We start from the raw sequence: 24,804 nt of genomic DNA, 5'->3' as shown, positions 1-24,804 counted from the left end.
AGGTTGGTTAGTTCTTGCTGCTCTACTCTAGGTTGGTTTCGCTCGGTTTCGATCTCAATTTGGAAATCGGAAATCCAATCCAATGCAATCTGAGCGTTGAGATCTAGATGGAGATGGGATGAGATTTAAGATGGAGATGGAGATGAGATTGATGAGATGGAGATTATTGAGATTGGTTGGAAATTATTGTATACAGTACGCACTGTACGAGTAGTGTGGTCTGGTCTGCTCACCGTGGCCTTGGAGACAGACAGTTGTTATTCAACTACCTATACCTATGCTATATTGACTATGGCTGATAATGTTGATTGAATGGACATACGTTCAATCAAACACTAGCTGTGACTGCTTCTAGATAGATAGGTACTCCGTACAGACAGACACCAGACACCAGCGCACTGTGCACAATACAATATAGAGCTCACCAGGGAAACGTGGCTTAAGCCTCCTGACCCCTCGACTTACAGTAGGGATGCCCCCTCAGGTGCCCCTCGCCCTAAGCCCTCATCTCTTAGCCCTAATTTCACCCTCTCAATCCCCCTCTCCCCCCTCTCTATTACGAGGCTGGTGGGCGCGGCAAGATTGCACCCAATTTCACCCAATTTCACCCAGGCCCTCGCCCACCCTAAACGCCCCTAAAGGCTCCTCCAGGCTGGCTTGGGCCTTAGTTGCCCCCCGAAACCAGCCATCAGCCCAAATGCATCAATTACAACAAGATTGAAACATTCATTCCCCCCGTCAAAACATGTACAATGCAATCTTGCCAACGAATTTCCTCATCAAACCCGACTATTTGGCCTAGCTAAATCTGTAATCTGTAATATGCGATGCAAATTGGATGCTGGTGGGCTTTGAATTATAACCAGCCTTGACCCCCCAACTCTCAACTCTCAACTCTGCACCGTCTTCCATCTTTCCAACCGCTGCTTCACAACATCCCCAGATTGGGAGAGAAGGGAGATGACCATGACACTCTGCTCATGAGACACACACACACACACACACCATCAGAGGCTCTCATGATGCAGTACACCCCGAAAGCTTAACTCGCCTTCTGCCACCATCCACCACTCTACCCAACGATTTCGACGGATGATTGCTCGCGCCTGCAGAGATTAATTCCACCCAATGCTTCCTGGTCCAACACAGCTTGTCAGGTGTATGCTTTATCAAACTCTGTTCAACAACCGAGGAAAATTTGGGACACCAGGTTCACCTCAGAATCTTTGGGACACCAGGTTCACCGCAATTCCCCTGGGATTCCGTCTGCAATACTTTTGTCACCCTCCCCTGAAACCCCCTTCCCATGAGACAAAACCGGGCAACAAATAATCAAGGCCCAACAAGGCAGAAAAAAAAGTCGTTTCTGATACATAACCACGTGACTAAACAGACAGCACACAACCCATGACATTGACAGGAAAGCGAGAACAGAATTGATAGCTATCCACGCTATCAAGTGCAGGCAGCCATGGCCGGCATATACTAACAAAAAACAAAAAAATGTAACAAGTGGGCCAAAGATGATGAGCACCGTCCGGACAGAGCTGGAATTGAATGAGATTCCAATTTGTGCAAAACATTGGTTTGTTGCAGAGTCAGGCTTCTAGAGAGGCATAAAGGTCGTTCAAACTGTTACAGGAGGAGGTGGTCGTCGAGTTTTAGTGTAGGCCAGCTTGCAGGTTGTGGGGATCAATCGTCCCGAACGGGGTCATGGGCATGTCCATGTGTTCCCGTGGAGTGTGGAATTCGGACATGTCGCCCATCATGGCTAGTCCGCTCTCGTCGTACCCGGGACTGGGCATCGGCATGTTGAGATTGTGTTTCGAGTAGATCTCTCCCAACATCAAAGTCTCGTCCATCATGCCAGTGTGATCATGGCCCATGCCGAACATGTCAGCCGACGCACTTCGATGCATCGTCGACAACGGTGGCGAGTGGTCGGCAATCACCGGATCCGGGTGTCCCATGTGAGATAGCGGAGACATTTGGTTATGCATCATATGGTGATCGACCATGGGAGAGGGAGAGAGGAACGGTACGTTGAATTGTTGGGGAGTGCCAAATTCCGAACCTGGCATCGGGGCTTGGGCGGGGTTGGAAGGGAAGAATCCCGGACTGGCGAATTCCGAAGGTGAGGTGGCCGTCGCCGACATGGGCATTTGACGGAAGTCCATGCCGTACCCTGCAGAAGTATCAATCTGCAAAGTCGGCCCCAGAGGAGTCTGGGCCGGTTGCTGTGGCATGGGCTGGAACAGATGGTGCTGGTCGGGTCCAAGTTGAGGCGACGGTTGCTGGACGTGAAAGGTGGGCATTGGCCCATGAAGCATAGAAAAGTCAAGCGCGATGGGAACCGACCGACTACGTTGACGCTTATGTCCTGGGTGCATACGAGAAGGATGGAGGTGTTGGTGGATGCCAAATTGTTCTTGGAACATGCCCACGTGAGGAGGATGCGGGCGGGCAAATTGAACCGAAGGCTGAGAGGCCGGTCGGACAATGCCCATCGTGGGCGAGACGGGTGCCGATGCGGGCATCGCACTCATGTCAAAGGGGTTGAATCTGTTCTGGAAAGAGTCGAGAGAGACCAGTTTGGCGAGTTGCCCGCTCAGCACCTTTGGATGGCCTCCCAAATGGTGCGTCAAAATCTGAGATGCCTGTTGGTCCTCGGTAAAGTCGCCGCATTGGTAGAAGCCTCCAGAGCCGGACGAGTCCATGAAGAAGTTGGGTGGCCGGTTCAACTCAATGACCAGCCCACCCAGCCGCGCCGGAGATCCGTTTGCAGGTGGAGCCGTGTCACCGGGCTCCAAATGAATGCTCTTGATACAGGCGAAGGGATATTCGATCTTGTAGCCTGCCGAGTCGTTGTTGATGTAGTATGTGATGCAGGCTTTGTCGGGGGAGTAGAAGATGACCAGATCCATGGCGTTCTGGCCGACGCGTCGCCAGGTACCGATGCTCAAAGAGCGACAGGTGAGATGTTGAATGACTGATTGCGTGTTAGTCAGATACAGCCGAGGGCGTCAAAACCAAGCTTCCATACCTGTTTTACCTGGGCCCGTAGGGTCACCATTCATCAACATGCCACCATTTCCATAGTGGGCCATGTGCCCACCAGGACGACCGAGTAGCTGTCGAGGGAATGGCCTGCCAGTTTCCATGGCCTGCATGGCCAGCAGCTGCCGGAGAGACTCGGGGATGTTGTCACAATCTTCACCGGTCTCCAAGCTCTTCTTTGCAATCATCTTTATCTTGGCTCGACGACGGCTGTGCTCAGGGTTAGTCACGACTTTACAGACATGCTTGCTGCCGGAAGCACCCACCTGTTCTGGAACCAAATTTGGACCGACCGTTCGGTCATGTTGATCTCCTGAGCAATCCGTTCTCGAGTAGCAGCAGTGGGAGTGGGATTTTTGGCAAATTCCAATTCCAAAGTCACCAATTGATCTTGTGTCGCCCTTTGTCTCTTCTGATTCTTCTGCTGCTGCGTCAGAGTACTCTTCCGGGGCGGCCGGCGAGCGGCCGAGTTGGGACCTTGACTGCTGCCGGCGGTCGAGCTGGTCGAAGTGCCTGGAGTGGTTTGCGCAGCAGTGGGTGATGGGGAGGAAGATGTCGATTCTGGAGACATATCGTTCGGATCTGAAGACATGTTGTCCATCGCGTCGGTGTGGGTGCCCAAAGGCGAGGTGGTGGGTTCTCTGGCTGGTTTAATGAATGTAATGCTCGGAAGCGATGGCGGTAGCCAAGGGCCTGATCGTCAAGGAGGTAAAAGGGTATTTCGATAACTGATCCGAGCAGCACGATATGAAATGACTGTAGGAATCCTTGTTCGATGGCTCGGGTGCGGGCTCGTGTTCGAAAGGGGTGAACTGGTAACGACCGTATTGGGGTGAATTGAAAAACAAATAAGCCTAATGAATGTGGTCGAGGGCCTTGAAGGAGTGAAAGGCACGCTCGAGGCAAGACGGCGAGAAACAAGACGAGTAAAAGAAAGAACGTAGTTGAGATGCGTGAACAGAGACACCAAAAGGTAGGCGGCAGTGAGGATGGGGGAAGAAAAGAGGAACAGAGTGGAAAGCTGCGAGACAATAAGGGAGGCCTGCGAGCAGGAGGTGAGCGGCAGCCAACTAACCGACTGGCGGTGGAGCGAGCGGGTGAATCGCCTGTGCTGACTGGCGGGCGTCTGGCCCTTCAGGCTTCTGGAGACCTGCCCAGTGGAAAGAGGCCCCCCGAGACTGGGCAGGTTAGCGGCGAGCTGATGCAGGTACAGCAGCATCGCACTGCACCAGAAGCAGCCTAACGGACCCGGGGCCCTTGAAGGGTGAAAGGCTCTATGGTCCAAGCTCCAGTGGAGGTCGATCCAGGGATGGTTTAGGCGGTTCGGCGCTGCGAGGTCCAAGGAACAGGCTTAGGGGCCTCAGGGCCTGACACCTAGCACCGTGGGCGTCATTCGACCTCACAGGCTGAATTCGACGGCGCTCGAAGCGTTGGAGACCTCCACTCCCGTGTTACCCAGCTAGTCCACCAGCAGTCTAGTCCGCTGGCCACAAGCAACACGGTGAACCTTGTTCGCACCGACCACCAACCTCCCGGCCGCGCTGGGACCTGGCCATTCAGGTCTCGTCGTCTCCTGAGCCCTGGTCTCTGACGCGCCGAACGCCCTCCAGGAGTAGCAAGTCAAAACACCCCCATGTCACAACATGACCTGATGCTGTCTGTCGAACCCGCCGCGCGTGTCCCAAAGAAAAAAAAAAACAACCTGAAAGGATGGGTCGACCGTTGTGGACAATCTTCCGGCCCTGGAGGCGTAGGCGGTAGGGCCAGACGCTTCATAATACGCATACACGTAGCAAGGGGATGGCCACATTTAGCACCCAAAAGCGGTTAGCTGGAGGAAACCCTGCTGCATGTTCACCGTCGTTCAGGAGACTTTCACTGTACGGATACACAAGCGCCATGGGATTTGTCTTTTGCGCAGCGTACTAATTAGAGAAAGATAGCTACCAAACTGTAACCCTACTCTAGGTGATGGCACGCGTCCGAGACACGAAGGGACGCTTACCTGCAGCTAAAGCCACACTTACGGTCGTGAGTCTCTGCACTCCGTCCGCCAGCAGCTTTGTATCAGACTCGTGTGCCCTGGCCACATTGCAGCCGCTTGGAAGCGTGGCATTGGAGCCAACCAAGAACCACTCGATTCTTCATCATGAGACGGTTCTCGAACTCGACTTCGGAGAGCTCGTCTGATGTAGTCCTTCCCCTAGCTTCTGTCTCTTCACTACTACCATAGAGTCAGTGCGCAAGTACGATGGCACCAATTACGCTCACTACACAATGCTCATCGGTTTACCGCGTCAGTATAGCAGCCGTGGGGGCAGCACGATTGGACAGTCTGGAGAGAGCATCTAATCAATGCAAGACAGCATGACGCCGGTTCTGATTTGCCCCTCGAAAAGAAGGCGTCAAATCATGATTCTAGGCACCGTCATCCTGCAAACATAGTTGAACGACTTTCCACACGGCTCGTATCTCTGTTAGTCTCAGATGGCCTCAGTGTCACCCCGTAGCCAGTCAGATGTAGAAGACACAGGCTCATTGTGCTATAATAATTGTCTCACGGTGTGTTGTCTGCTTCATTTTCCCGCTCGGCTGAGCTGCAGCTGACCTAGGCCGGGGGAAAACACCTCACGCGTTGCACATGCTGAAAGGCTGTTGGACGATGGGCCGTTCCCCTGAGGATCCAAACAGGCCGGGGCCTTGGCCGGCTATGCATGTCGTGCATGGATGGCGCTACAGTGCAATTATGCGATGCCCACGACGGAGCCGGCCACTGGGTTGTAAAAAGACCGATACGTGCGTCGTCGGCAAGTGAGGCTGGCGTTTCCTACTCTGTACGTGTACGGATCACAGCTCGGCTGTCGTCGGTAGCTGTGCTGTTGGCTAATGCCAGCTCTCAGAGCAATTCACTTTGTCATAATGGCGTTGAAACGACAGTCTGGGCAGCAATGGGCACGAGGCAACCCATAGCCCCGGCTCTGAGGCGGGAGAGCGAGCCATCGATAGGGACAGATAGGAGAAGTGGCGCCGCACATCACGGGCCTTTTGCGTAGGTGGTGTTCAGTTCACTGTACGTAGGAAAGCAGTGGGAGAGGGCAGATCGGGATGGAGAAGTTCGAGGTTTCTGGTGGGGAGGCACCAGGAGGCGGGCCTTGCGCTTCGCGTGTCAGCGACCGGCTTGCTGGGGGCTTTGCTGGTGACAGGTGTGCGGTCTCGGACGGGCTGAAGGGAGCTTCTGTTCGGTGCTCAATTAGCGGCAACTGGTCGAACCCAAGCTTGAGAAAGGCGGTGGAAGTTGCAGGCGACAGGCGTTGAAGCGCAGCAGAGGACGAGGTTTAGAGCGTGGAGTTGTTGTGCACAATCCCAATTGATGTGGCTTGATTTCCCCCTGACGCAGCCGCTAGCCCGCATCAGGCAAAACGCCAGGTACACCAGGTCCCGAGCCACTGTCATTGGAGGGAGCTGAGCGCCCTGAAACTCTATTCGGTCTCGCGCCAGAGCCGATCGGGGGTTTTGTCTTGGCAAGGGTGGAACCTCGAAAAACACGCGAGTCTGTGTTGCGAGCCACCGAAGCCTGCAGGTGCCTGGTCAGGGATGAAAATAATGGCGTGGTGAGATCTTCCCAACGATGCATGCTGTACCGACAGACTCGCTCAGGTAGTCTCTCGCCAGCACCACGGCAGCTCTCGACTCGGTATGCATCCTGTCTGTGGTTCAGCCTCGAGACTTCCTCGACGAGGCTTCACTTCACGCGTGTGCGTTCATCTCCCGGAAATGATCTGAACCTGTCATCTAGCTGTCAGCGACACCGCATCCGAGCTTCTTGTTTTCTTCTCGTTTTCCGTGACAGCCACATGCCAGTTTGACGGCCTGTCATATAAGACGAGCCACTAACATGGATGTGCTAAGGCGCTTTGCTCTCTAAACCCGAGCTGGGGATGTTGAGCCTCCGCTGACCTCATCGGATTTCGATCGACCGAACACTTCGCCGGACAGGGTGTCTTTAGAGCCCGAGAAATGTGCTTCAGCGACACCGACGCGACGCAGCATCCGTGCTATACTGTCTCTGCGGGTGACACCATCAGTCGGAGACACAGGGACAGAGACCCGTGGAAATACACTGTGACCATTCAAAAGAAGGCACGACATACTACGATAGTAGCGATGGTGTGAAACTGCAAAGATCATTGTGATACTTTACCTGTCGCGGGGGGCCCTATTCGTGTATCACTGCCGTACACCGCCCGCTGCACCTACACCTGCGTCGTTCTAGGTGGTCGGGTCGCAGCTACTCTTCACCCAGTTCCTTACTGCCCGCATGATTTCTCCGTCGTGACAGAACAAATGTTCCGGCCATCCAGTTTCCATACCTAGGACCTGTCTAATCCAATATGACCTATATCGACTGACTCGCGCAAATCGCCTGAGATGAGGGCAAGCCATGGGTGGAGAGCACGTGCTGATCACCCCTTTTATCCCTCTCCTGACTTTCTCCCGCTTGTCTCACTTGGAGGCCCATCTGAAAGTGGTTTAGTATCCACGCATGGATAATATCCGTTCATGTACGGAGTACGGAGTATGTCAGCCCTCGTGGTGCTCGCGGTACGCCTGCTCCTGACTTGGACGAGACTGGCTGCTGATTTGAATTTTTCGTGTATATATTGACTACGTACACGCGTAAAGAGTAGGCGAAAGTGAACTAGACATACTATGTTGGGCGTAGAAAAGACCAAGGAACAGCATTGGTGAAAGGAACAGGAAATAGTCTTCCCATGTCGCCGTGCATACGCTTTTTGGCTATATAGTATATATGTCCCAAATACTTTCTCAAGGTCCTTCATGTCCGCGTCCTCGTTTCTTCGTGCCCACTGATAAAATCCAAAACATCCACCCAGGGTATCTGTCATACTTATCGTAAATCGGGTCCTTTGCGGACGGCTCCAAACCCCTTGCTGAACAACTCACCAATGTCCATAGACCTTCTCGGAATCTCTCCCATTTCTTGACTCTCTTCACTCTGTTGGACTCCGGCCCCTTTATTGGTGGTATTAGTGCTCACACCCGACTGTGTCCTCTTGACCCACGGCCTCCGCTGGCCCGTGTCCCGTGGTTTTTCTAACAACTCTTGAACATGGGCTTCTCTGTCAGCCTCTTCCGCGGCCTCTCTTGCCAGTTCGAGGCTCGATTTCTTCGTGCCTCGGTCCCATCCTTGCTGCAGGAGATCTGCCGCAGCCTCCTCAAATCTCTTTCGCACGTCGCGATCCTGCTCCAACCGTTGGAAGTGATCCACGTCAGTTGGCCACAGCACAGCACCAATAGCCTTGAGTGTGACCTCCAGTAGACACACCGCGACGATGATCAGGAGTAACGTGATCCACCACAGTAGGTTGCGACCAAATCCATCCAGGAGCGCATGCTTGACGCTATATACCACATCATCTGGATATATGCAGGACAGGAAAAGATTCCACAACCACCACCCGCCTACCGACAGGAAAATGGCCACCGCGGCCGCTACTGACTTGTTGTGCAGTTCAATAAATTGCAGCTTCAGTGAAATGATGATGACGCACCCGCTGAACGCCAACGATCCCATCGCGTACAGGTCTTGGTCGCGCGTGAACAGCGCCTGCCCGTAAATCCCATACATGATGAAATAGACAATCACGGCTTCACAGGCACCGAGCGTCGCCCACCATAGGTACAATTTGAAGTTGAAGCCTAGGTTGAGCGGCCCGATGTTGTATAATTCGGGGACGGCCAAAAGAGTCGAGGCTGCAAGATCCTTTTCAAACACCCCCATAAAGATCACTGGCAGACTGGTGAACAGCGTGTTGAACATGGACAAGCTCCACGATTCATACAAACTGGTTCCTGTATAGCCATTCCATCGTTGGTAGATGGCTTGTACCAGATAAAACAGCATCTCTTTCCAAAAGGTCCCCAAGGTGTACTTGCAGATGCGGACGTAGTTCCATCTTCCATGGACCAGGACCAACTTCAACAAGAACCGAAATTGAGCGATCGAGTAGTCTGAAGTCCTGGCTGCCTGGAGGCCTTCTTTTCCAGCGATTCCAATGCCCACGTGCGCCTCTTGGATCATGGCGATATCGTTGGCGCCATCACCGACCGCCAGAGTGACAGAACCCTTCACCTTCGTTCGTATGGTCTTTACGAGGGACGCTTTCTGGCTCGGGGAGGCTCGACAACAGATGACAGAGTCGGCCCGGATCGCCACATCCGTGAACAATGCATGCGAGGCCTGGTCCGCGTCGATTATAGTCAACGTTTGGCCATCGACTACCAGCACCGCGTGAACCGTCTGCTGACTATCGATTTGCGTAAAGGCAGAAGCCATGCGACTGTGTAAGTCTCCCAGCTCGTGGTCGAGCACAATGACTTTCGAATAATCTTTGATCAGCCGACAGGAATGTCCAATGTTGATTGCCGTCTCACGCTTGTCGCCAGTGAGCATCCACATTTTGATTCCAGCACGACGAAATCGATCAATGGTGTCGGGAACGCCTTTTTGGAGTTTATCTTCGATGGCTGTCGCACCCAGAAGTTCCAGCGTATTCTCTATCAATTCGGCCGCGCGCTCGATTTTTCGCTGCCGATCGACGATGCTGGTGCTTGCAGACACATAGTCACTTCTCCAGATCTTGTACTCCTCCTCGGCGAGGAATCGGTACCCATAAAGCAATGTGCGCAAGCCTTCGGTGGCAAAGTCATCAATGTGCTGGAAACAGCGTTCGAAGATGGCATCGTCGTTCACCACCAGGCTTTCCTCGACGAGGGCCTCCTCTTCACCAGCCTGCATGGACGCACGTGGAGTAGACTGATGTGACTGCTGCGACCTTCTCGCAACATCCTCCGATCCGCGGGGCCCAAATTGAGCCGATGGGCGAGGAGTGTAGAACTGCAGGCTCTTGCGTTCTGTAGACATCCCGACAGGATGCTCCCGTTCCTTCAGCCAGTGTCCGATACTTTCTGGTGTTGACACATTGCTCGGTCGGGGAGAGGCTGTTTCGAGACCGTAGACCGAAGTTGATTTGCGGCTCAATTGTGTGCTTCTTCTTCTAAGGATTTCCTGTGCCTCGAGACTCTTCCTCTGGCTTGCCCGCGTTTCAACAGCTTGCACTTTGGAAGACGCCAGATCTGCGAGGCGGAGTTGCTTACGAACCGTACTGTCTGCGCCTTTGCTGATTAAACATATTCTGTGGTCGGGAAAGCGGACAATGATGGACATTCGCTTTCTGCTGCTGGAAAACTCAATCACATCCAAGACCTCATAGGTCTCGTAGATGGGGTCAACTTCGTCTCCGTGGCAGAACGACTTGACGGTCACTGTGTTTGCGTGCCGGTCAGTTACAATATACCCAAGGTCCTGCGCGCCCGTCACCAAAGCCAGCTCATCAGGAGAGGCAGCTTGATATGTGATGTTGCCATCGTCATCCTTCTCTGGAATGCAAGTATGGCAAAGGGCCAGGGAAAGGAGGAAAAATCGAGCTTTGCGCGCAAATATTGTATGAGGACGACGATAAATCTCGTGGAGCAGCTCCTGTGTATTGCCTGTCTCCAAGCTCAAGTCTAGGCCGTTTGGAGCTCGCCACTGTGTTTCGTCAGTGCCCTCGTCAGAAACAAAAGACTGTTCAACGACGGCTCCGGTAGATGCTGCTGACTTTCGTGCAAGTCTGGAGGTTGATTGTCGGTGGTGCTTGCTCGAAACGACATCCTTCTCTTTGCCGCCTCGTTTTTGGTGCCTCAACTTGATCTGGCCAGCCTCATTCTCAGCCTCCTCTTGAAGATCGACATCATGAAGCCAAGCAGTACCCGCGACACTGATTTTACGGAACTTCATCGAGTTGTTGGTGAGGGTGCCCGTCTTGTCCGAAAAGATGTAGCTGACCTGGCCCAGCTCCTCGTTGATGGTAGAGGTATGCGGTTCCATCGGGGTATCGGACTCAGGGTCGTACATATCAACGTCGTTCATCAAGAACATCTGCGCAACCTTAATGATTTCGAGCGAGACGTACAAGCTCAGTGGGAGCATAGTGTTCAGCATGATAATGAACGAGGTTAGGATGTGGCCGAAGGGAACTCTTGCCGACTGCAGATACCACGACTTCTCCTCGGTAGTTCGACGCCAGATTTGGTAAGCGATGGTGAGGATGATGGCCATGAAGAACACCAGGGAAGCGACCAGTACCACCACCTTATTGACCTTGGCCTGCAAAGCGGGGGCCTTCACTCGTGGGCTTTTGTTGGCATTCATGCGTATCTTGCATTCCTCGCCCGAGTAGATCACGAGGCCAGTTGCAGAAGGAGTATTCCGCAGGACACTACCGCGATACAGAACCTCCGTGTTGGTCAAGGGCAGTGTCTTACCATTGATGGTCACTCTGCCTTCAAACTTGTAGAGGTCCAGGTTGGGATCTTCGACGACAAATTCGGCTTCGAGATTTGCTATGGAGTCCGGTGACTGACATGCTACACTCAGATCGGACACTGGCTTCTTGGGTTTCAAGCTGGTCTCCCCATCGAGACTCTTCGTCTCAACGTACGCAGTGCCGGTAGGCTCGTCGACATACAAGAGTACGAGGTCGGCTGGAATGCCGGCATCCCGTTGCAGCTGGACGACATCTCCTACCCGAATGTCCGCCCATTTCTTTTCTTGCCAATCGAGGCTGATGGGGCTGCTCTGGGACGATGCAGAGGTGAGGACCGTAGCGAGCCGTGCGTTCTCCTCTTTGTCCAGACCATGCCTTCTAATATCGTCGTAGCCTTCCTTGGCCATGGAGATGGCCACGAAAATGAGTAGCGGTATGATGGTGGTATAGGTGCCGGTGGTGCTGAGGCCGGGGATCATTTGAAGGATGGAGACGCAGAGGAAATAGAAATTGGCCAGCTTGCCGAACTGAGCAACGAGTTGACGGGGAACGAAATTCCATGGGGTATAACGACACGAGCGAATGATGTTGGTAACGAAGGGTTTGGCAGTTCTTTCGTCGATTGGGTCCGCACCTGGCAGAACATTCACGTGGATATGTCTTCCATCGACACTGGGAGGAATTGTGTTGGAGCGGACTATCTTATCCCGGAGCTGGACATATTCCTTCCTCAGCCTCTGCAACAGTGTCCGCCGTGAATGTTGTTTCGACAGCCAGCGTTGGTACAAGGGTAATTCGAGAGCCGGGTCCGACAGCCGCACTCGTCCGGGGTGCGCTTCGTCTTCCTCTCGAGTCTCTTCAACGGCAATGGTTGTAAACTGTGGCCCAGGTTGCTTCTGGTCAGTAGTCACATCATGGCTCTTGTCTGAAAAGTGGTTTGCCGGGTCCAACTCGAATGAGGTTTCACTGTCCGAGTTCTGCCTTTGAATGTTCTGGGCAAATAGGGCTCGCCTTAACGAGTAGCCTCGGTCTCGACCGTAGGATGAAGCCTTGAGGATACCATGGGGCTTTCGCGCAGCAGAGAACCTGGGCTCTTTTGGCTGTACAGCGTCCTCGTCGGTGGCTGGAACGTCGACGGAAAACCGTAGCCTGGATGGACCACTGGAGGAAGGCAGTGTGGCCGAACCCGAACTGTGGGCGCATTGCTCTGCATCGTGTTCTCCGCGACCGCAGTCGGCGCATGAGTCCAGCTCTTGCTTGTCCTTGTTCTGGTCACTGTCCTTGGGCCAGGTTGGTGGCATGGCGAATGTGTCGAGCAGCGGGCTGCAGCGACAGTCGATTCATCGGGGCAATGTCTTCCGAAGGTCAATATAGGACTTATCGCGAGATGCAAGGAAGGGTTGCAGAAGACATCAATCGTTCTGCGGGCTTGAATTGCGCAACCTGCGGCTGAAACGAGTGAAATAGGACAGGGAGAAAGAAGGACAGGCGCAGTTACAATGGCGATGAAGAGGTGGCCACGACACTGTCTCAGATTTGGCCGTTGGTGGGTGGCAGTGCAATACTACGACGTAACTACTGCTACAGTCTTGGTGGCACCAAGGTGGTCTGAATTAATTATTTCATCAGAAGCTTGGAAGCTGGTAGTACAGTAAGTTCTCGGTAGTGGTGGTTAGTGGGGGTGTGGTAGGGGTGTGGTAGGGCGCAGGCGTCATCCTCCACACAGTGTTCGAGAGTTCGCACTAAATTGTACCAGGGTGCTTCGTTGACATTACGCGGCGTCGACGAGTCCACGGCTCTTAGGCCCTAAGGCCAGCCATTGAACCCTGATTGCATGATAGGTGCCTAACAGGTGTCTCATACTGTACAGATAGCAACCGCAGAGACTGGTACTGTAGTCCAGAAAAGACTGTAGTGGCGGACACAATAGTCAACGCGGGGGAAGATTCGTGTACCAGGGCAGCGGTACAGTACAGGGACCCAGATGTTTCTTATGGGTGAACGGGGTGATATGCCCGGGAACTGCTAGGTACTTGTTGCGCTTAAGGAGCCTACTGTAGGTACGAACCAGGCATCCTAAAACCAAGCCAAGGTTGTTCCAGGGGAGTCGGGTTCAGCCGAACCTGCAGCCTCCTAAGCCGAGGGAGATCCCCGCCATCGTCATCCTCCTCCTGGAGTGTACGGAGAATTGTACTGTGCCACCCCACCAACAAACAAGATGTACTGTATCATGGCCTATTCTGTGCCTCTCCATCCTCGATCACTGCTGTACTGCATCGATATAAAGTTCGACATCTGCTCTGCATCGCACATGTGAGCGTGAGACTGTCGAGTACACGTACAGACCCTCCAATCCGACCGACTACTCCGTATTCGAACTTGGTGAACACCAGTCTCCAAGCGCAGCAGCCATCAGTCATCTTCATCCCACTATCCGCACCACACAGTACATTCCCGTCCAATCCCTTTCATCCACCCCGTCACGCCCTCAACCTCGAAAGAGAAGACCAGAGCCAAGTCACCACAACATAGAAACAAAGCCAGCGGTTCCAACCAGCCATCCAGGCAACCATGGTCCAAGTCAAGCAATACCAGTTACCGCCGACGGCGTTGATGCCGAACTCGCCTCGCCCGCTTCTGCACTATACCGGGGTGCCTCTGCCTCAACCTCTGACAGCGAGCGCCGTCTACGACCTGTTTGAGCGCCACGGCTGGAACGTGCAGTGGATCTACCGCTACGGCGCGACACAGCGATCGCACTACCACTCCAGTGTGCACGAATGCATGGCCGTGCTGTCGGGCACGGCAACCATCCGCTTCGGCGTGGGTGACACCTCCACGGACTTGATTGAGAGCACGACCGGGTCGGCCAGGGAGCCAGGCGGTGTCGAGATCGAGGCTCGCGCCGGTGACGTGTTCCTACTGCCCGCGGGTACTGCGCACAAGACGTACAATGCAAAACCTGACGCCGAGTTTACCCTGCTCACTCCAGGTGACGGGCATCATATTGCCGCGCACGATCCGAGAGCGGCGCTCGACGACGTCCAGCTCTCCGGTTTCACCATGATCGGCGCTTACCCCGCCAACAACGGCTACTGGGATTCCATGAAGGGTGGCGAGAACGCTGGCCAGTACGACAAGATCTGGTCGGTCGAGAAGCCGGAGAATGACCCTGTCTTGGGTAAGTCAGAGCAGGGGTTGTGCGGACTGTGGTGAAAGTAGAGTCGGAAATACAGCACCAACAACTAAAGTCTTTACTTGATGACCATGGACCGAAATCCAATTGCAGAGAGAAGGGTGAGAGGGCTCTTTTCTTCCCCTTTCTCCTTTTGGCACCTTTTCCTTATCAGCTCGATGGCTTGGTTTGTTAGACTATCTGTAGGGAAACAAATGTCAAGTCTGAAATGTTCCTCGTTCTCCATCGAAGGAGCCTGAGCAGAGCTTCCACTGGACAGATACGCAAGCATCATAGGTCAAAGAACAGGATTGGAAATGCCTCCGTATTGGACAACAAATCCGGTGCGTGCTTCTTATTACCGCTCACAGTATTGGACCATATGCAAAACTAATGTAGTGTAAACTGTGCAACTCTGGTCTTTATTAGAGCAAGCGTCTTGGAAGGAGCGAGACTCTTGACCTCAACTAAAGTATGTACAGCACACGCATGGCTCCCCTCTGTCTCTCTTGCTCCCTCACTCTATCTGTATGTCTCTGTCTCTCTGTCTCTCCCCTCTCGCTCAAGCTTAGATCAAGGTTACTTGGCCAAAAAGATAAAATGATATAAATATAACCAGTCTCTTCCACCCCTCTTTCCCCCGATAGTAGCTTTGGGGTTGATTTGGTCGGGAAGGCGCTTCTAGAACAAACTGTTGTCGGCACAGGTGAAAGGACCATGCACCGTGCTCTCCGGGTTGTTGAACAGTTTAACCAACGAGTCAATTGAGGCCCACATTCCCGCGACATTGAGGAACGCGCCTGACAGAACGAGCAGCCAGTTCAGCAGCGACTTGACGGTCATCTTCCAGTCGCGGAACTGATTGTGCCAGTTCAGATGCAGCCAGAAGATGCCAGGCAGACCGAAGGAGAACCAAGAGACAAGCAGGGCGGAGGAGACGCCGATGATGTTGTTGAAGACGGGGATGGCGTTGGCCAGCACAAAGACCCAGACCCAGAACAGGGTGGCGAGGACGACCCAGATCGACCAGGTCTTGATGTTGTTGCGCGTCATCTGCTCCGGCACCTTGAGGCAGTCGCGCATGACAAAGACGTACAGGTACTTGACACCGGCGTGGCCGTACAGCAGGCCCGTATTGAACAGCGTCACCAGCGCGAGGCCGTACGCCACTTTGGCCGGCACCAGTGGCGCCGACCCGAGCGCCGGCGACGTCACGTACTTGCCAGCGAGCCCGTAGATGGCCGCGCCGGTCAAGACGTACATGGGCATGGCGAAGCTCTGCAGAATCACCAGCGCCGGCACGAAGTCTTTGGACGGATTCTCCATCTCGGCCATGATGGTCAGGAACGCCTGCCTCCCACCGAAGGCATAGCAGATGCTCAGGATGGCCGTGAACCCGTCGCGGAACGACGGGTGGCCGACCAGGTGCATGTCTTTGTGCCAGTCCACCGGGGCGTTTTGCGGTCGCGCCACCCCGAGAGAGATGATGACGATGAAGATGGGCACGATGATGCCGAGGGTGGCGGGACCTATACACCACACAAACAGTCAATACTGGTCGGCAGGACTCTTTCTTCTCTAGATAGGAAAGGAATGTGGCATGAAGCAACGGAGCGGCAGTGTCCCTTCTCCGTGGACAGGGGCGAGGGTGGTCAGACCCCCTTTGGGAAGCTTTGTGGCTGTGTAAAACGTACCTGAAAAGTAGGCGACAAAGTTCAGCGTCCGCGGCATGCACAGCACATAGCAGATGAGGGCGGCAAAGCCGGCAAAAGCCACGGTGCACATGCTGTGCGCGGTCAGAGTGTTGAAGGCGACGCTCATGGTCAACGTGGCCGACGAACAGGCCAGGCTGAGGTTGAGTAGCAGGCCGATCCCGCCGACGATGGCCAGCGCCTTGCCGCCCAGCACTCGCATCGCGTCCGGCAGGTTGTCGATGTGCCGGTACCTGCGCCAGTACAGCAAGTACACGTAGGCCGTGTACGTGGCCACCAGGCCGACGCCGATGATGGCGATGATTCCCGGGATCAGGCCCAGCGTCCTCAACACCGACGGCAGACTCAGGATGCCCAATCCGACCTCGGTATGGATGAAGACCAGCCCGGCCTTCCACCGGCCCAGAACTCGATACTCTTTGCCTCCTGCAGCGGCGGCCGTCCCGAATACTCCTCGATGCGTAGCGTCCACCTCGCCGGCGTGCACACTGGTGGTTTCGACATCGCCCTCCTGGGTGTAGCTTTCCTTCATTGCTTGTTTGCTGTTCTCTTCCGCCAATGACCACGGTGCTGGCCTGTCAGACATGTTGGCCGTCAGCCTGCAAAGAGGGATCAGGGGTCCCAATTGAAGGAATAGACCTAAGGCTCGGATTCCACGCAAGATGTTGGAATGGTCTGACCGGGCCTGGTCCTGGTTCTTTGGTCTGTAGGTGGCTTGTACTGTATATACCAACCCGTACAGAAATGCCCAGTCCCAATCCCAATCCCAATTCAAGTTCAGCTCCCGAACTTTGGTTGTACAACAAGGATCTTGCGACCACTGGTGGTGGTGGTGCTGGTGCTGCTAGTGCAAGTGCTGATGCTGGTGGTTCTGGTGCTGGTGGTTCTGGTGCTGGTGGATAAAGGGCCCAATCTTCAGCACATACTGTACATGTCAAGCATGCAAATATCTTATATACACCAAGCCCGACGGTGGTTATCTTGTAAACGCGTCAAGCGGCGCATTCATGATAAGAACCTAAGTCGGCTTGAACCGAGGAGCAGGAGCAGGAGGAGGAGGGTGTGTCAGTGTCGGGTCAAGATACCAACTAGGATACTTGAAGATACCAACTAAGATACTAGGATACTAGGATCTGGTCCAATGTACACCCCCAGACAGAACGAGTTCTTGTGTGCGACCCGAAACAGACGAGGTTGTCGGAATGTCTAGAGGCATGGCGACCCACATTTACTGTACTCTACAACTTTGCGAGTGTGAGCCTGAACCTAAGCCTAAGCCTGAGCCTAAGCCCGAGCAACAAGAACTAGCTATCAGCTATTTAATAACTACTACTGTAGGTGACAGGGACAGCACGTACAAGGTGGAAGGTAGAAGGAGAGGAGAAAGATAACGAACTGTCGCAGTGACCCGCGCGACGAGATCCACTCTGGGATGTATCCGACCCTACTTCAACCAAGAGTACCGTACGTACCTATTAGTAGTACTGTAATTACAGTAAGTACTCCGTACTGTATCCTTGGCCGCAGAAGCGGAACGGGGGACCATGGACCATCCCCACTATTTATTCCATACTCTTATCTTGAAGACAAGACCGTCTATGTGTGCCGTCAGATAGATGTCCTCCCCTCTCTGTACTCGTAATTAGTCTTTACACTCACTTACTTGGAAGTGTCCGTTCTCTATAGCAGGAGAGGAGGCTGTCTCACTTGCTTGGAAGTGTCCGTTCTCTATAGCGGTAGAGTTGAGCGTGTCTCACTTACTTGGAGGTGTCCTCTACAGCAGTAGGGGTTGAGGCCTAACATATGTACTGTATCTTATATCTTGTGCAAGCTACAGCACAAGTTCGACCAACAGAAAATCAAACCTGGAAAGATATGCTAACAGTATAAATGCAAGTCAAATATGTGCAAGGCAAATCCAATCTCTCCCGCTCTTCTCCTCTCCTCGCCCCTTTCTTCTCACCCCTTTTTCTCATGCTACATAGACTTCTTCCACAATTGAAAAAGGAGTTGTGGCTTGACTGGACGCCGAAGATGACGAAGGAGCTGGTTCTGATGTTGATGCTGATGTTGATGTTGATGGCGGCGGCGGCGGCGGTGGTGGTATGTCGACATAGTCCAGGTAATCCGTGGTCGACTTGTTCTCGGTCTGAGCCGTGATCATGCCGTTGCCCATCCACGCCAACGAGTCCTCTTCGTCGTCCTCAAATGAGGAATATTCGAAATCCTCGAAACGCGGCACTGCCAATGTGGCTCGTTGATGGACCGCCGAGCCGGGCCAGTAGCCCAACATCCTGCCATTGCTGGTTCGTTTGGCCCAGTTATTACACTGTGAAGGGAAGAAAAGGGTCAGTCAGTGGCTTCAGCTGTAACTGTAGCTTTGGCTGTGGCTGTAGCTGACGCAGATGCTGACACTGTGGTTTTGGACAGAATGGTAGCGGCGCCGGAGGGAACTCTTACAGTGAACGCAAACGTGGTTTTGGCAAAATACCGATCGACCTGCTTCATGAAAGCACGGATGGATTTCTCCCTAGAAACAAAAGGGGTGAGTGAGTGATCTAGTCTGGGTTTGCAGTTGTAGTTGTAGTTGCAGTTGCGACTGTGCTGGGATGGAAATAGAATCTTCATCTCACTTGGGCATCATCCAGCGTAGATTCTCTCTTTGGATCTTCTGGATACATTGGACCATGTAGTCACAGGCACATTCACTCATGTGGATGGTCGATCCAGCTCCTGGGGCGCCGTTGGGGCCGACGAAAAGAAACAGGTTGGGCATCTGCGGCGGACACATGCTCATGTACGCGCCCGGCTCGGACTGCCAGAGGTCGTCGAGCGATACTCCTTCCCGGCCATATATCGGCGTCTCGTCCAGTCTCAACGACCTTTCCGTCAAGTCAGAAGTCAGACTCAATTTGATGTTTATTGTTACGATAGAGCAGAGGGAAAGGAAAGGAAAGGATGATGCCGACTCGACTCACGTATCGAACCCAGTGGCGCAGATAATGGCGTCCACTTCCCGCAATGTGCCATCGTCGTCCACGATCCCGGTCGCCGTCACCTGTTTAACGCCCTTGGGGATGAAGTTGAGCTTGTCTTCTACCAGACTCTCGAGGTATCTTGGGCCCGGCGAGACTCGGCGGCAAGCGACTGGGTAGGTTGGTCTCAGGTGTCTGAAGATCTCGGGCTTGCGAGCCAATCTGCGAGCCATTGATTCTTCCGTGGCGGCGGAGAATGTCTTGTTCATGTCCGATCCGACCCAGTGGATCAGCTGAGCCTGGTTAACATAGTCCTCGACTTGGTGGCGGTATCTGAGATACTCGTCGGGGTTGTTGGCAAATCTTTGTCTTTCTTCCGGAGGGTGGTCGACTGGAGATACACACACATTAGGAAAGCCGTCTCTCAAGACTAGAGCCAGCGCCAGGGCAACACTCACAGTTGTGAAGATCCGGATTGTTGGCCTTCCTGGAGTCGGCGGCAACGTAGCCAGCAGGAGAGATCCACGCTTGACCTCGCACGTAGTGATCCATATACCTGACCTGGGGGAGGATTGCTGGAACCAGCTGCACCGCTGTAGCTCCGTAGCCGATAACTGCCACGCGTTTGTCGGTGGGATCGAATGATTTCTTCCAATGTGCCGAATGGATCAACTCTCCCTCGAACTTTTCCAGCCCGGGCAGCTTGGGCCATGTCCACTTGTTCAGATTGCCTGTAGCTTTGACAAACACGTCACAGTAGTCGGTGAACTCCTGTGTGAGAGGACAGTGCCACAATCAGTATCAAAGACCAAAGTCCGAAGAGAAGCGAACACCATCGAATGTAGACTGTGGAGAGGAAAAGGAGGGCCATGCCATACCAGCTCGTCGGCCATTCTAACCAACTTGACCTCCCATTGCGCCTTTTCGTCCAGCCATCGTGCCGATTTGAAGAGATGGCCAAAGCGAATGTGTTTCTTGACCTCGTACTTTTCCGCCACCTGGCGGAAATAGTCGCCGATCTCCTCCCCAGGAGCGAAGAACTTGGACCAGTTTGAATTGTTGGCGAAGGTGTATTGAAAACAATGAGAAGGCACGTCTGAATTGGTGAACCGTCGTCAGTGTCAGTATCAGCACTGGCCGCTTTCCACCTCGACGTCCTCACAATCTCAAACCTCAAACCCCTTGGGCGCCGGATCTGGATCTGTCGACTCGAGGGAGACTTACCACAAGTGACACCGGGATATCTATCGCAAGTCACAAGTCAGCAGATAGAGACATCACTACTATGATGCCATCCAGGACCTCACGAAACATGAACATAAACATACCTGTTCTCGTACCACACACCGCCAACCTCGTCATTCTTTTCGTAGATGGTTAGCTGGAGATTGGGGATTTTCTGAGGGAATCGGATTCCACATAGAATGCCGGACATGCCAGCACCGATGCAGATGACCTTGATGGGCCTGGCATAGTCCACAGGAACCTCTCGTGGTTTGGCCACAGCCGGGCTAACGGATGGGAATGCCTCCATCTCCATATTGGATGTCAATGACCGAGATCTATTCTATCTTGAGCCCAGGTTGGTGGAGTGGTGTGGTGTGGTCTGCAAAGAGTGCAAGGCAAGGCAAGGCAAGGCAGGACGACTCGATTCTGACTGAAAACACGTCCACCCAGAACATCAAACATTTCCAAGCCACTACAGATACAGATGGGATATAGAATGTATTTCTCGGCCCGATTAAATCGAGTCATGTGAATTACATGTAGAATAGACAACAATAATGTGCACGGTTATATCACGATTACAATCGAACCACTCACTGTCTCACTCTCTCACTCACTCACTCACTCACTCAGCAACATCAGCATCAGCTCCATCTCCAGTGTGCGCTGATGCGGTTTGTCCCATTCGAGGCTAGCACCATGTACGTGCATGGAACGTTCCGAAGTCAAGTCAAGTCGAGGCCTTAGGGCCAGCGAGTGGCCACAGTAAGGCTGGCCCGCTACGCCAGGTAGGGTCGCGGATGCTGCCTCATCCGACCTGATCTGAGCGACCCTGATACAGATCCTGTATTTAGTATTTAGTATTTAGTATTTAATCCACAATCATAATCATAGATGGATACATACGAGGAGGGGGTAAACTGTACCAACAGGATGGAAAGATCCAAGCGCCAATATCAATGGGGGTGAAAAGGAGAAGGTGGGAACACATCAAAACGCACGTCTACTGTAGCTTACTCCATATTTCGTTGATCGGACTGAGCCGAAGTGGAAGTGCTTTCACTGTACTACTAGTTGTAGGACTGTATACCCCGATCCGATCCCGAGATCCGCCACTCCCACTCCAATCACGCTCGAACTCGAACAAGACAGACCAGGAATACCAGATATCCGGTTACCACAGCACAGACAAGACAAGACAAGATGCGTTACTTTAATTTGATTAGGTTCGAGAGTATTAGTGTTCAAGGTTGATGATTGATTTCAGAGACACGACGATACTATACTAAACACACAGAGGGCCCTGTCGTTGCAATACTTGTATGGAGACTTCTGGTGCACATCCATACCCCTAACACGGTCAAGGTCGTTCCTTCTGTCTTGCTCTTCTACCTCAGCTCAGCCTCGCCTCATTGAGTTGTTGTCCTACTATATCATATACAGAACCACTGGCCATCCCACCACTCACCGACAGACACAAGACACACCGCCAGGGCAGTAGTAAAGATGAAGATAGACTCGACGACAGAAGAGCCTATTCCTGCTCCTATGACGATCGCAGAATTGAAGGAGATTGCGTCGGCCAAGCTGCCACCGGCGGTTCGAGGTATGTACAATATAGTATATCCATGGCTGCCATGCTGGCTCTCACCATCACCATCACCATCACAATCATCTCACAATCACTATCACCATCACCATCATCATCACCATCACCATCAGCGGATCCACACCAGTACAATACCAGCTGTTGGCGATTACCTCTCCGTCTCCGTCTCCATCCCCATCCCCCCAAGCTCAGGACTCTACTCTTACTCACCCCCGTTCAGATTATTACAATGGAGGGGCTATGGACATGATCACGTATGACCATGACCCTGATCCGATCACCCACCACATGCCTCAGTCCAAAGGCAAGGGGTGGTAGGGGTCCGCAATGCGATGCTGAGGCCGAAGTAGACTCGGAGAAAACGAAAAGGCATTCGACCGACTGAAGATCCGGCCGCGCATTCTGTCCGATGTGTCGAACATCGACACGTCGACCACCATCCTGGGCAAGAAAGTAAGTCAGTTTGTTATTGAGCCATAATTTGCCGAGTCTATACTTGAACTTAGCCTCCACCTCAACCTCAGCCCCAGTCCTCAGTGTCTCAACGTCAACCTCGCCTTCAGTGTCTGAGGATGGATGCATCTTGGTTCTTTTCTTGGGTTATGCTAGACCAGCCCCCCTCCCCTGGGCGGAGACGAGGCGAAGCAAGGAAAAGAAAGGCAATCAAACTGACACATATGCCACAGGTAGCTCTTCCTTTCGGCTTCTCCCCGGCTGCCATGCACTGTCTGGCACATCCGGACGGCGAGCTGGCCACTTCACGAGCCGCGGCCAAGACGAACATTCCAATGGGCCTCTCGACCTACGCGACCACGTCTTTGGAAGATGTGAGGCGAGAAGGAGGCGACAATCCCTACGCTTTCCAGCTGAGTATTGTCAAAGATCGAAATGTGAGCTTGAATTGGATCAAGAGGGCTGAAGGTAAGTCTTGCCAATTGCATGTCTTGCCTCAATTGCATGTCTTGCCTCAATTGCATGTCTTGCCTCAATTGCATGTTTTGCCTCAATTGCATGTCTTGCCTCAATTACACGTCTTGCCTCAGCCGTTAGAGTTGGAGATGTTGTTGGTACTGCAGCCGTTTCGGGGTTTGAAATGTTGTATTGATCATGTTCTTTACACTCTTCTTTGTCTTTCCATTTCCATGCTTCCTTCTTTCTTTTTATCTTTTGGTGTGGTACGTCCTTTCCCTTAGTCGTCGTCCTTTTGGTGTGCTTTACGTCCCTCTATCTCTTTCTCTTAGTCGTCTGTTCGTCACATTTTTGGGTTTGGGTTTGGGTTTGGTTTTGGTTTGGTATAGAGGTATAGGATAGTGATGACAAGATCTCCATCTGACATACCTTGACCTCAGCTGCCGGCTTCCAGGCCCTCTTCATCACAGTAGATGCGCCAGTACTGGCAAGACGCGCGAACGAGAGATCAGGCAAGAAATTCGAACTGCCCCAGCACCTGTCCCTTCCCAACCTCTCCCCTCCATCAGACGGCAAGACACCCTCTGCTCCGGTCCGGTCGTACAACTACTCAGGTCGAGACGCAAGCAACTCGTGGGCATCGGTGATTCCATGGGTCAAAGCCAACACCAAGCTGGAGATCTGGCTCAAAGGAAGTAAGTCACAAGCCTAGCCTAGCCCAGCCCAGCCAAATCTCCCCAGTCGAAATTGGAATCGGAATCCGAACCCGAACCCGTGTTCTTGAAGTCATTCAAGGTCTGATGCAGTGACTACCAGTCTATTGCGCCGAGGACGTACAGCTAGCCATTCATCACCGACTTGACGGCGTGATCGTGTCGAACCACGGAGGTCGGCAGCTGGACGGGGTTCCAGCCACGATTGAAGCTCTACCAGAGTGTGCGGCGGCGGCGAAAGGACGGATCAAGATCGCCATCGACGGCGGCATTCGACGTGGCACCGACATCTTCAAAGCGCTGGCCCTGGGTGCCGATTGCTGTTTCATGGGCCGGGTGCCGCTATGGGGACTTGCTGTAAGTTGACCACAGCCAACAAGGCACAGTGACAACGACAACGACAACAATAACAACAACAACAGCAAACAAGTCAACCCTAACCCTAAAAATACCCCTAACTCGTTCGGATGGGCCAGAGCTGATGTCAGATCGCCTCAATTTAGTACAACGGACAAGAAGGTGTCGAATGGGCGGTCAAGACGCTGGAGGACGAGCTCCGGTTAGCCATGGCTCTAGCTGGGTAAGTGATCCTTCCGTGAGGTGGTTGTCGTCGTTGGCTCGGTTTCACGACATCGGCCCCACGCTCTTCGTGCTCATGCTCATTTCTGGCTTCTTTTCTTAGATGTGCGTCGGTCAAGGAGATTTCGAGACAACATTTATCGGTGATCGGTGCGAATGGACTGCTTTGCAAGCTGTGAGGGAGTGGTGGTAAGAGCCTAGCACTTTGAGATGTGAGGAGGAGGAGGAGGAGAAGGAGGCGAGTCGGAGCAGCTCCTTTGCGAGTTGCGATGAGATGTCAAATTTAGGCACTAACTTAAGTACATATTCCCAGCCTTGTGCTTTAACCAGAAGACTGGTTCAGGCATGCTACACACACTATATAGCCTACACACGCACCCCTGCGACCCCTTAATAGAGAACAGGGAACATTTCAACCTTTGACAGGAGAAGGAGGTGTCAAAACAGCTTCTTCGCAA

The 24,804-nt window shown here is 53.2% G+C and overlaps 7 protein-coding genes across 7 annotated transcripts; 3 read left to right on the top strand and 4 right to left on the bottom strand.

The window, feature by feature from the left end:
* Positions 1 to 1,661: 1,661 nt before the first annotated feature.
* Positions 1,662 to 3,649, bottom strand: A1O3_04716 (uncharacterized protein; the record flags this gene model as incomplete). Its single annotated transcript, XM_007734844.1, has 3 exons — positions 1,662 to 2,989; positions 3,044 to 3,267; positions 3,324 to 3,649. 3 exons carry the CDS (start codon positions 3,647 to 3,649, stop codon positions 1,662 to 1,664), a joined length of 1,878 nt encoding a protein of 625 aa, XP_007733034.1.
* A 4,317-nt stretch (positions 3,650 to 7,966) lies between these two features.
* A1O3_04715 (phospholipid-translocating ATPase) lies at positions 7,967 to 12,748 on the bottom strand (the record flags this gene model as incomplete). Its single annotated transcript, XM_007734843.1, has 1 exon — positions 7,967 to 12,748. The coding sequence occupies one exon, from the start codon at positions 12,746 to 12,748 to the stop codon at positions 7,967 to 7,969; it is 4,782 nt and encodes a 1,593-aa protein (XP_007733033.1).
* Positions 12,749 to 14,018: 1,270 nt separating this feature from the next.
* On the top strand, positions 14,019 to 14,663 carry A1O3_04714 (uncharacterized protein; the record flags this gene model as incomplete). Its single annotated transcript, XM_007734842.1, has 1 exon — positions 14,019 to 14,663. The coding sequence occupies one exon, from the start codon at positions 14,019 to 14,021 to the stop codon at positions 14,661 to 14,663; it is 645 nt and encodes a 214-aa protein (XP_007733032.1).
* A 640-nt stretch (positions 14,664 to 15,303) lies between these two features.
* On the bottom strand, positions 15,304 to 16,920 carry A1O3_04713 (uncharacterized protein; the record flags this gene model as incomplete). The annotated part of the gene is made up of 2 exons (XM_007734841.1): positions 15,304 to 16,151; positions 16,317 to 16,920. 2 exons carry the CDS (start codon positions 16,918 to 16,920, stop codon positions 15,304 to 15,306), a joined length of 1,452 nt encoding a protein of 483 aa, XP_007733031.1.
* Positions 16,921 to 18,306: 1,386 nt separating this feature from the next.
* On the bottom strand, positions 18,307 to 20,849 carry A1O3_04712 (uncharacterized protein; the record flags this gene model as incomplete). Its single annotated transcript, XM_007734840.1, has 8 exons — positions 18,307 to 18,663; positions 18,795 to 18,864; positions 18,968 to 19,216; positions 19,313 to 19,700; positions 19,768 to 20,080; positions 20,188 to 20,405; positions 20,534 to 20,553; positions 20,638 to 20,849. 8 exons carry the CDS (start codon positions 20,847 to 20,849, stop codon positions 18,307 to 18,309), a joined length of 1,827 nt encoding a protein of 608 aa, XP_007733030.1.
* Positions 20,850 to 22,042: 1,193 nt separating this feature from the next.
* A1O3_04711 (uncharacterized protein) lies at positions 22,043 to 22,463 on the top strand (the record flags this gene model as incomplete). The annotated part of the gene is made up of 2 exons (XM_007734839.1): positions 22,043 to 22,142; positions 22,366 to 22,463. 2 exons carry the CDS (start codon positions 22,043 to 22,045, stop codon positions 22,461 to 22,463), a joined length of 198 nt encoding a protein of 65 aa, XP_007733029.1.
* Positions 22,464 to 22,864: 401 nt separating this feature from the next.
* On the top strand, positions 22,865 to 24,351 carry A1O3_04710 (uncharacterized protein; the record flags this gene model as incomplete). Its single annotated transcript, XM_007734838.1, has 4 exons — positions 22,865 to 23,066; positions 23,495 to 23,749; positions 23,871 to 24,124; positions 24,271 to 24,351. 4 exons carry the CDS (start codon positions 22,865 to 22,867, stop codon positions 24,349 to 24,351), a joined length of 792 nt encoding a protein of 263 aa, XP_007733028.1.
* Between the last annotated feature and the right edge of the window lie 453 nt (positions 24,352 to 24,804).

The sequence above is a fragment of the Capronia epimyces genome, assembly GCF_000585565.1.
Source record: "Capronia epimyces CBS 606.96 chromosome Unknown aczIQ-supercont1.4, whole genome shotgun sequence".
NCBI lineage: Eukaryota > Fungi > Ascomycota > Eurotiomycetes > Chaetothyriales > Herpotrichiellaceae > Capronia > Capronia epimyces.
The sequence above is the reverse complement of the archived record's forward strand: the minus strand, read 5'-3'. Positions and strand labels throughout refer to the sequence as shown.